Source organism: Brienomyrus brachyistius, chromosome 1 (genome assembly GCF_023856365.1).
Source record: "Brienomyrus brachyistius isolate T26 chromosome 1, BBRACH_0.4, whole genome shotgun sequence".
Lineage (NCBI taxonomy): Eukaryota > Metazoa > Chordata > Actinopteri > Osteoglossiformes > Mormyridae > Brienomyrus > Brienomyrus brachyistius.
Window position 1 is genome coordinate 36,023,169 of NC_064533.1, and position 11,694 is coordinate 36,034,862.

Genomic DNA, 11,694 nt, shown 5'->3' on the forward strand with positions numbered 1-11,694 from the left:
TGGCACATGAAAGTCCCTGGGCCTACACGCCGTACCGATTACGGCTAGCTCTCTCCACGAAAATGGGGAGGAAATGATGGATGATTCTAGTCCAGAGCTCCGTGGACACCAGAATGGGCAGTGGTACTTTCCTTCTCTGGCTTGAACTGTTTTATCGTTAACTTTTTTTTGGCACCTTAGTGATGGCCCAACGGGTAACATTTGTAGTTTAAGAAAGTAAAAATCCTTTGTTTGGGTGTTAACCTCCATGCCACAGGATACTAAGGAACAGGATACAGTTGGATTGTTCGGAGCCAGAGAGTAAAGCGTCTGCGCTTACAGATCATGTACCTATGGTGAATGGGGTAGATCACTCGAGGCAAGCTTCTCTTCATCAAAAGTTGTGCATTTGCTAGTTTGTATAGCTGCACGCTTCAGTGAAACCATTTTAGGAATGGTGCCTAGACATATAACAGCTGGCCATCTGGTCATAAATTCAGATCTTTAATTACTATGAGATGCTTTCACACCACCAGAACTTATTTCCGGAACCAAGGACTTTTGTCGTGTTCACACCGCAGGAACTTGGCACGATTGTAGTTCCTCGGAGGCAGTTCCAGAACCCGTTTTTTCAGTACCTGCTGCAGATCTGGTACTTTTCATTCGAACACAAACTACTAGGGAAGAGCTTACAGCAACAGCTTGCGTGTCCTCACCATGTGTCACATGTTTTCTCCATCCACTCAAATTTCTTCCTCCTCATGCAATTAAGTAAACTGATGCTTCTGAATCCAGATGCAATCCAGACCAAGATTTTGTTGTAACCAACCAGTTGAGTATGACCTTTTTATGCTCTACTGCTTGTTTGAAACAAAGTCTTGTTCTGGATTTTTTTTACTTTCTGAACTTGAACTATCTACCTCTGGAACTGAATGTGATGGACAAAGCAGCCCAGCCAGGGACTTTGAGGGTGTTCCACAAAGCAGGATTTCTTAGTTAACTGAGTTAACTTAAGCTAGAAGTAATGATGGTCCAATTAGAGTTTAGGAAAGGAGCATTCCTATTGGACAATCATGATTTCTAGCTTAAGTGAACCCAGCTAACTGAGAAATCCTGCTTCGTGGAAAACCCCCCAGCTGTGTAAATGACGTGAGAGATGTCATAGATGGAAATCTCCATTTAGCAAATGCATAAGAGTCTGGAAATACCATTGCTATCCATCCATCCATGTATGCATGCATCCATCTACCCATGCATCCATCTCCCAGCTTATCTTGGAAGAATAATATCCAGGCCCTGGCTCTATGATGTTATGTAGCTAGTCATGGTTGTCATGTGAGCAGCACAGTGTGTTGTGCTCTGTGCTTTTGAGTGCAGGTGTGTAGTGTCTGGTTTGTTTTAGTGATTTGTGTACCGCTACAACCTTTGTTTTGTATGTCTCCATGTGTCCGCGGGCTATGTGCCATTTTGACCCCATTAACTTCAGTAATGCTGTAATCTCATGGGAAATCTTCAGTTAATTGAATATTGACCAAGTGTAGCTTTTCTCTTTCTTTGTCAGTGTTTTTAAATGGTGACTGAAAGCTCCTTTGCACCCTGTCAATATGGCTGATAACAGACGTCACAGAGGAGAGCCTGACCACCGGGCACCTCCCGAGCATTCATTCACGCACTGAGGGGGGGGCATAACCGGCAGCTCCCACCCAAGCCCTCTCTCACAGAGCTGCCACATGAATCTGCTCAGATTTAAATCCTCTCATACACCAGATGAATCTCTATTGAAAGATAGCCGTCGTGAGCAGATAAGATCATCCAGCTCTGGCTGACCTTGGAGAGAGTGGAGATGGAAGGTGATTTATTGTTAAAGAAGGACAGAAAATGGGCCGGATCACTCCAGGCAAGCATCCCTTCATCAAAAGTTGTGCATTTGCTAGTTTGTATAGCTGTGTGCTTCAGTGAAGCCATTTTAGGAATAGCAGACCATCTGGTCATTAATTCAGGTCCTTAATCACTATAAGATGCTTTCACACCCCCTGAACTTTTTCCTGGAACCTTGAACCTTTTTCTGGAACCAGGGACTTTTGTCATGTTCACACTGCAGGAACTTGGCCTAATTGTAGTTCCTCAGAGGCAGTTCCAGAACCCATTTTTTAGTACCTGCTGCAGACCAGGTACTTTTCATTCAAACTTGAGCTACTGGGGAGGTGCTTACCGTGAGCTTGCTGACTGGTTGACCGCAGTCACCGATGCTAACTTGGAAGTTGCAAGTATAGTTTCATATAAAATTGTGTAAAGTTTAACCTACAAATTTTTGCATCTCCCATGCTTATTTAACATAAATGTCCCAGTTCCTGTTGTTTGGGGGGAAAGCAACACATGAAAGTGGCCAGGAGCTGCAACAGTTCCAGGTTGAGACAGATCAGGCACTTCTAAACCGGGACCAGGTTCCAGAACTTCGGTATGAAAGTGCCTATAAGCTGCCTTTTGCAAGGTCCTGTCCTGTGTATGAAAGGCTCCTGAGTCTTTGCGGCATGAGAGCCGCATGTTTATGTGCAGAAGAAGACCTGTACCCTTTGTCTGTAGAGGATGAGCCATTTGCTCTGCATCAGTACAGGATGAGCTCTGCATATGTATGGGATGACCTGTACACTCTCTGTCTGTAGAGGATGAGCCAGAGTGTACAGCTCATCCCATACATATGCAGAGCTCATCCTGTACTGATGCAGGGCGAATGGCTCATCCTCTACAGACAGATTAATGTGATAATAAACTGTTATTTTGATGTGGGGGGGGGGCATTTTTTCAGTCCTTGCAAAGATCTGTGAATGCAATCAAAAAAATTAAAAATGCCAAAAGTCTAGTATTTTGTTTGGTTACTTATGGTTAAAGTTAGGGCTGGGTGGGGGTTAAGGTCGTCATGTTGGGATTAGAGTTTTCCCCATAGAAATGAATCGAGAGTCCCCACAAATTTTTAATTAAGTGTGTGTGTGTCTGTGTGTGTGTCTGTGTGTGTAGGTGGGGGTTTGCGTGTCTTCAGTATGTGTCACAGGTTTTCTCCATGCACTCAAGTTTCTTCCCCCTCATGCAATTAAGTAAACTGATGCTTTTGAATCGCCCACACTGTGATTATGTGTGTCTCCTTTTCAATGGACTGGCGTGTCCTACTCGTCCCCAACCTCGTGTCCTCTATTTCCTTTAATGGACTTCAGGTTCAGCCCAACCCTTTACAGGGTAATCACTGTGGATTCTGGATGGCTGAATAGAAATATTAATTTCTGGATCCTGGTTTTAACTGGAAGGTGACCTGCATTCCAGCCCCGCTAGCCTTAAGTCCTCAATGGACATTGTGTTACTCATGGTCCCCCCAAATGGCATTGAGCTGAGAGGGACATGTGCTATCCCTACTGTCCGCAGAGCCCAGCCGTCCTCTCAGAGCGCTAACTTCGGCCGTCTGTTACAGGTGAAGCAGGTATCTCTGCGCGCACACATTGGTGTGGTCCCACAGGACACGGTGCTCTTCAACGACAACATCCGTAACAACATCCGCTACGGCCGCATCACTGCCAGTGACCAGGAAGTGGAGGAAGCTGCCCATGCGGCCGATATCCACCAGAAGATCATAAGCTTCCCCCAGGGTAAGTGATACAAGTGCAGCACTGCTATGAGGAGGACTTCATGGGGGCTTCTGCGCGTCGGAATTAGCTCTACCACCTCACACCACCGGGGTTGGCGGTTACTGAACTCTCCTCTTCTCCTGTGTGTCTGTGTATCTGTGTGGGTCATTTGGTAAAAACCTGCTATTTTGACAACTGGAAACTCAATTAAAAAAACTAAAAATGCCAAAGATCTCCTATTATACCGGTTACTTACAGTTAAGGTTAGGGCTGGGTAGGGGTTAAGGTTGTCATAGTTGGAATTAGGGTTCTGCCCATAGAAATGAATGGATAAGAACATAAGCTCAGTGAAAAGAACCATCAAGCTCGTTTGGGGAGAACTTAACTAATACCTTATAGTTGTTAAAATCTTATCTAGCTTTGATTTAAAGGAACCCAGGGTTTTAGCTTGTGCTACACTAGCAGGAAGACTATTCCATACTCTAACTACACGCTGTGTAAAGAAGTGCTTTCTAAAATTAATTTTAAAACGTTCTCCGTATGGCCCTGAGTTCTAGTATTTAAACTAAAACTGAGATAGCCATTTGGCTGAACAGCATCCAGACCTGTTAGAATCGTATATACCTGGATCATGTCCCCCCTTAGTCTCCTTTGCACGAGGCTAAACAGATTCAACTCAGCTAACCTCTCCTCATAAGACATTCTTCTAAGACCAGGAATCATTCTTGTAGCCATACGTTGAACTTTTTCCAAGACATCAATGTCCTTTTTAAGGTATGGTTACCAAACCTGTACACAATATTCTAGGTGGGGTCGTACCAAGGAATTATATAATCATAGCATCACCTCCCTTGTCTTAAACTCCACTCCTAGAGATGTAACCCAACATCCTATTGGCCTTTTTTTATTGCTTCCCCACACTGGCGAGAGTGCGACATGGAAGCAACAACATACACAACATACACATCCAGATCTTTCTCGTAATCAGCTACCTTTATTTCAGTGGAACCCATAAAATATCTGCACTTTATATTTCTGCTCCCTGCATGGGTTACCTTACATTTCTTTATGTTAAATTTCATCTTCCAGGTATCAGCCTGTCAGATGTGTGTGTGTGTGTGTGTGTGTGTGTGTGTGTGTGTGTGTGTGTGTGTGTGTGTGTGTGTGTGTCTGTCTTTCTTTGTGTCTGTCTGTCTGTCTTTGTGTCTGTCTGTCTGTCTTTCTTTGTGTGTGTCTCATGGATAGATGGATACAGGCATGGATAGTACGACAGTTTAAAATTGTATTCACTTGGCCCAAAGAATATGACGTGAGTCTCTAAATTAGTAAGATTAACTTTAGCGTGATCACCAGTGTGCTAATTATTAGAAGTCATTTTGCTGATCCATCATTACCTTTGCAGGATATGACACTCAGGTCGGCGAGAGAGGACTGAAGCTGAGTGGGGGGGAGAAGCAGAGGGTGGCCATTGCCCGAACCATCCTCAAAGCCCCACAGATCATTCTCCTAGATGAGGTCTGTACCCTGGCATGATGGGGGGGGGGGTGATGACAGGTACAGGCATCTATAGAGGCTCCGGTTGCTGATATTGGAGAACATGACTCTAGTTTAATGAGTGCAGATCACAGGGGCGTCATGGTGGTGCAGTGGTTAGCACTGTTGCCTCACACCTCTGGGACCCGGGTACGAGTCTCCGCCTGGGTCACATGTGTGTGGAGTCGTGGGGTTTCCTCCGGGTACTCCGGTTTCCTCCCACAGTCCAGAAACATGCTGAGGCTAATTGGAATGAATGAATGGTGTGTGAGTGTGCCCTGCGATGGGCTGGCCCCCCATCCTGGGTTGTTCCCTGCCTCGTGCCCATTGCTTCCGGGATAGGCTCCGGACCCCCTGCGACCCAGTAGGATAAGCGGTTTGGAAAATGGATGGATGGGAGCCGGCAATAATAGAAGTCATAATATGCGATTGGGGCAGCACACAGGAGTTTGTAATGTTTCTGAGAGCTACTGTCACAGTTGCAATCTGTCTGCACAGGCCACATCCTCCTTGGACACTAAGACGGAGCGCAACATCCAGGCCTCTCTGGCTAAGGTTTGTGCCAACAGGACTACCATCGTGGTGGCACACAGGTAAGCAGTGGTGTGCCAATGACACTTTGCCCAGGGGTGGGGGTTGTGTATCAGAAATCTACTGTCCGCAGACCAGAGACATAGAGTCCTAACTCCTAGAAGTCCTTGGGGTCTGTCCAGAAGATAGCATCGCCTATCGATGGAATCTTCCAAAGTCCTCGACCTGCTTGTCTGCTTGTTGTTGCTGTTGAAGATGTAGATCATTAATTAAACGGAATGACCTCTCCTTCTGCCTGAATGACACCTTGGCAAAGCGCACCGATTCGGACACTCGTGAATGTGCTTTCTGGTGAAGCGTGCCGCCCGTAGCGTGTCGAAGAGTGTAGAGATGTTTACAAAACACATTCCCCACATAGCAAGAGACTGGGGGTCAGAAGAGCACTTCATCAGCATTGCTCATAAAAGGAAAGTATATTAATATTTTACTGAAACTTAACACATTTTCCTTGGAATTACTTACATATGTGAGGTTCCCTAACACAGTCCATGTGCAGGCCTGCTTGTCATTATCAAAATCCTGTTTCATTTTTTTTAATTTATTGGAAAGTTGAACAAGTTTTACATCAGCACAGTTGCTGCTCAAGTTGTACCTCGCCACTTTACCTCAGTCATCTTCTCTCTGGAGGTATCGTTTACTTCCTCTTTCTTTGGCCACTGCCCTCTCCCTCTTTCTCTCTCTCTCTCTCTTTCCCTCCTTCTCACCATCCCTTCCTGTCTTCAGTTTGACCAATCTTCCTATATTGTTCTCATTTTCCTTGTTCTTTTCTCAGAATTGAAAATTGTAAACACCGCGATCGGAATCCTCCTCTTTGATCCGTCGCTGCCTCTGAGACTCCTGATGGTACTTTGATCCTTGGGGAACGATCAATAAAGTCTCCCTGCTTTGTTTGAAGATGAAGTAGGGGGTGACCTGGGGAGGGGGTGGGTTTGACTTTCGGGAGGCACATGTAAGCAGAGACACTGAGTTTTAGTGGGCGGAGCAGTGACTTTACCTGAGAGAGGATACCAGGCGGTTGTTGGGGGGGGGGGGGGGGGTTCCCTGTTTGAGGGCTTTGCACATGGCTGTGTTTAGGTTTAATGTGGTTTTCATGTCAGGAAATGAATGCCAGTTTAAATCATCCATTTCCTACCGGACTTCAGAAGCTTCTGCATCAAACGCGTGGGTGGGGCCATCATTACCACAGTAATGTCATCCATTTCGGTTCAAACACTAGCTCCCCCCAGCCCCCCGACTCCCATCCAAAAACAATTACCTGTTATGACATCTGCTGCAGTGACATGGACACTCTGATCGCCGTCTATTGTCGAATAACATGAGCCTGATGTGTCGCAGCTCTCAGGACTTGTTACTCCCGTAACTACATTGGCTTTAACTGTTTTTAATTTGATTCTAAGCAAAGGTTATTATATCCAAGTTGTAATTTAAAGGGGTTATTTTGTACTGCCTAGCTGTCCATGTAAGGCCATGAAAAGGATATGAATTGCATTTTTAATGCGCTTTTCTTGACAAAGCTTTTCTTTTTCAAAATGCTTGTGTGTTTGGTGGCTTTGGTGGAGATTCAGCTGCATATTTGTATTATTTGACCATGCGTTTGAGAGCAAGAGGCCCCTCCCACCCTAATGTTACCATTATGAGATTAAGGTTTGCCTGCTCGTTTGATATCCAGCCTTCTCTGCAGTTCTGCTCTCTAAAGCACATGACAAACCCTGCTTAGCATGTCGGACTTAGCCGATTAGAACAGGGGAATGACGCCGATCCAGCACGGACTCTTAAATCCCAGTGCTCGTCATTCCGCATCTCGGGCTCTCTAGAATATTCTAACGTATTGTGGATGGATGCATCCTCTTTAACAGGTTGCAGGTCGACAGATCATGTTGTTTGCATGTTTCAGGCTGTCGACCATCATTGCTGCTGACCAGATCCTGGTCCTGCACGATGGCATGATCGCAGAGCGCGGCAGGTGAGTGCAGCAAAGCAGCAGGAGCTGCGAAAAGCTATAATGTGACTCATCTCAAAAGCCTCAGCGCTGAAATATTTATATCCAGATGGGCGCCGCCTTTGGCTGTGTTAGAGGAGCAGGTGTCTCTGGATGCTAGTGTGAACTGCCAAGTGTCTCTCTTTCACCTCAGAGTTTATGTGAGGGGGGTCTGGGAGGTGTGGGCAAAGGCGAGGTGCTCTGAGTGGCTCAGTGCAGTTATCTGTGGATCAGGGTTGATTTCCCCCCCCCCCCTTGACCCCCAGGGCTGTCTGCCTCCACACTCGTCCCCAGACAGGATGTGCACATCCCGCCACCAATGCGGGGTGCCCCCACCTTTCTCCTCAAGCTGCCCCATTAGCCCCCAGGTGGGCACCCCCCCACCCCACGCTAATGGCTTCCGCCCATTTATCCGGCTGATCAGGGCTTAGAGTAAACGGCACGCTTGAGCTGGCCGTGCACTTGTGTCTCATTGCGCCTTTGATATACGAGCCCCGGCGGACAGGACACGCCCCCCCACCCCTCCGGGCACCGGAGCTGAAACCCCACACCAGACCCATTGAAGTCTGACTGACAGTATGATATAAACACAACACAACAGCGTTTTCCCTGGAGGAACAGTGGTTTAGGATGCGTGAAGGGGGACGAGCTCTGGCCACAAGGAGACCCGGGGAGGGCAGGGCGGTCGGCGCTTTGGGAGAGATGGTCCCATCCTCAGGGTTTCCCTCACCTTCCTTGCAGGTGGTGGATCAAAAAAACAGTCAGATGTAGCAAAAATAGAGATCATTAAAAATAATTAAAGTAAACAAGACATTTTCTTTATCCATTTTCCGCTGATGTCTTTTTGTGAATCTTTCCAAATAAGGGAAGGGGATCCCCCCCCCCCCCCTTTACCGTTTACTGGCTAGATTCGAGTGAAAACAGAAACGTACAGCTGATTGTGCGCACGCTAGTAGCTATGGTGGGGAGACGGTGCATCGCTGTGGTGCTCCATTTGTGCAGCTTGTTCATGCCCCCCCCCACAGACACGAGGACCTGCTGGACAAGGGCAGCCTGTATGCTGACATGTGGCTGAAGCAGCAGCAGGCCCAGGACTCCGACTCTGCCTCCGACTCGGAGACCAAGGACCAGCAGACCGAGAAGCTGCAGCCCACCACCGGCCACAGGAGTCACTAACACCACGTGGGCCAGGGGTCACAAGTGAGGGCAGAGCCCAGAGGCAAGCTTGTATGGAAGAGCCTCAGACTGTGTGTGTGCGCGTGTGTGTGCGTGTTCATTGAAATACAGTAGAAAGGGGAAAATGTTAAACTATTTAATTACTGATGTACACTTTTTCTTGGTATTCTTTAATTGATACTTAGATACTTTCATGTTACACTAAGCCAGATTTATTTATATATATATATATATAAGAAATGTTCTTTTTCTCATGTAAGTGGTCTCACTTTCTCATTGGGATCCCCTGTGATAGTACAGTTTGATCAGCTTCCAGATTTGGAATTTCTTCTCTTGTTCGAGATCACTGCACTGCACTGCACTGCACTGCGCTAAGTACTAGTAATGCAGGCTGTCCCCAGGTAACAAACAAGATCCATTCCCTAAGTCTGTCTTCAAATCCAGTTTTAGATAAGTCTGAATAATATATATAATAATAGTTATACAATAGTAATTAAAGTAACTACATGCAGTACTGTACTGTACCTTGCTGATGAACCACTGAAGCCGCGCAGTGTTTTCACGATTGTCACAAAGTTGTGTGTGGTTTCGTTATTACAGGCCATTGTATTTAACCCGAATTTTGAATACAATAGCATTTATGGCAGTCTGCTTGTAAGTACATGTCTGTAAGTCGGACGTTCTTAAGCGGTGGACTGCCTGTACTATTATTTACTCCAGCAAATGAAAGCCGTATTTGACCAATTAGAATTGTTTGCTGCCTTTTATCCCATTTGAGTTGAAAGGCTAAATGAGGTTTTAAAGGTGCTGCTTGATGTGTGAGATATGGGGAATCCGGGGCCGTCTAGGGCATTCCGCACGTCCACGCTTAGCCGGTCGCTGCCATTAGCCCTCTGTGTGCAGGGCTCTGCATCCACACCCAGCACATAATTAGGGCAATTTACTCTTAATCCTGTTTAAAAACAAATTGGAACCTAACCTTTTAAGCAATTAGGCAAGTTGGCTGGGGTATTGTATGTATTTTTTTGTGTGTGTGTAAGTGCATTATACTTAATATTTATACCTTATAAAATGTATTGGTCAGTAATGCAGATAGGCACATTTTTAAGGAGCACAGATAATAGGGATGATTATGTTAACAACTCTGGTCTTTTTGTATCCTAAATCATTCAAAAAATTTTATAAATTGTGTATATTATATTTGGCTTGAGCTGTTATACGTGCAGAAGTTCTCCTGCATCTTCACCGTGACCTTTTACTCTCCTTTTGATGCATTCCAATCCGGTTTTCAGCGACCCCCCCAGACAGTCCGCGTTTTTGCTTCCTCCCAGCTCCCTACCAGGAGCAAAAACGTGGACTGTCTGGCAGAGAGCTCAGAGGATAGACTGTGGGTCCCTGAGCACCGGATTGGGAAACGCTGGAATACATCAGAAGGATTTTTTTCGTAAATAATTTGAAGCAATAATGGAAAATTTTACATTGTATAAACCTCCTGTAACTAGCAGTAGAATTATGCCTCAGTTACCATGGTATTTAAAATTCCTTTAACCCTAAAGGGAAATTTAACAGGTACCATCCACTACATTTGCCTGTGTGTCCACCTGCCATTGCTTCACCAAGATAAGCTAGACTGTACTAAGATCATATAGCTCATTTTGTTGATATTCGTAATCATTATGAGTTATTTAATTACTGCTGTTTTATTAGTATTGTGGAATTGTAAGGGGTATGACTGCTGTAGAATCTCTTCCAAGGGATGTAAGGTATCTTGATGTCAAAATGAGTAGCTTTCACGGGTAAATGGAATTTTTGGTATGCATTTGTTTTTGGTACTCAGGTTAAGTGTGGTATGTGGACATGAGGCCAGAAAAGCTGCAGCGTAGAAATTTTAATCCCAAGGAGCGCTGCAGAGGGTCCTTGAGGAACATTTTGTGCACTGAGATAACAGAAGGATAAACCGATAATCCCCTGGCATGGTGCAGACGTATGATGGTGACATGCAGTGTAAACGTCAAGGGGAGGATTTTTTTTAACTTGTCATTTGGATGTGATCTTGGATTTTTTTTATATTCTTCTCACTACAATTAAAGGGAGCATCAGACAATACAACCATGGAGGCGACTCCCTGAGGGTGATCCGGCTCGCGGGATCCTCAGTGCTGAGGACCCGAGCGGCTGGACCAGACCGAGGGGACGCCCACGTAACACCGGGCTGCGGCACGTAGACGGCCATTTCCGGAGGGTGGGACAGGGCCGTGTATCTGCTGGGGGTCGCTGGGTGGGATACCGAGGAGTTTTGCTGTGTGGTGGATACAGCTACGCACTGCACCAGTGCCTGTTCCCCAAACTGACTGACTGACAGTTTTAGACTGTTTACTTGTTTGGTGAACACTGGTGATTTTAAACTGCATGCATTATAATTAATGTTGGTTGTTGCCTTTTTAATGTCGGACAAACAGGCGCAAAGACCTGTGTCTTATGTTTTATGCTGTTTTATGATGCCGTATGTAATCATAAGTGCTGCTTTTGGAAAAATTATGCTGACCCAAATATATTTCTATATATATTTTATTCTTTCAAAAACAAATTGTTTTAAATAAAGATGAGGATAAATGGTGATTTATGCAGCTTTTTGTGTGTTTATCTGACTGATCGCTTGATGCATCTTTTTCAATGAGCCTGGTTTTATAAAGCCAAAAATCCAGTATAAGGTTTCTAATGGTCATCTTTGATTGTTATTGTGGTTTGGGATGTAATAAATTCAGTACTAAATCTATATTTGTCTAGAATAGCCAGAAAGCAATCTGAATATTTGGTAAAACTT

At 45.4% G+C, this 11,694-nt stretch overlaps 1 protein-coding gene across 1 annotated transcript in view; it reads left to right on the forward strand.

Annotated features, from left to right (window-relative positions):
* Positions 1 to 11,489, forward strand: part of LOC125731640 (ATP-binding cassette sub-family B member 6-like) — a 41,621-nt gene extending 30,132 nt beyond the window's left edge. The window contains exons 16-20 of the mRNA XM_049005894.1: positions 3,440 to 3,614; positions 4,996 to 5,108; positions 5,625 to 5,719; positions 7,612 to 7,680; positions 8,721 to 11,489. Coding sequence (XP_048861851.1) covers positions 3,440 to 3,614; positions 4,996 to 5,108; positions 5,625 to 5,719; positions 7,612 to 7,680; positions 8,721 to 8,871 — 603 coding nt within the window. The 3' untranslated portion in view covers positions 8,872 to 11,489. The remainder of the gene's footprint in view (positions 1 to 3,439; positions 3,615 to 4,995; positions 5,109 to 5,624; positions 5,720 to 7,611; positions 7,681 to 8,720) is intronic.
* The last annotated feature ends 205 nt before the right edge of the window (positions 11,490 to 11,694 follow it).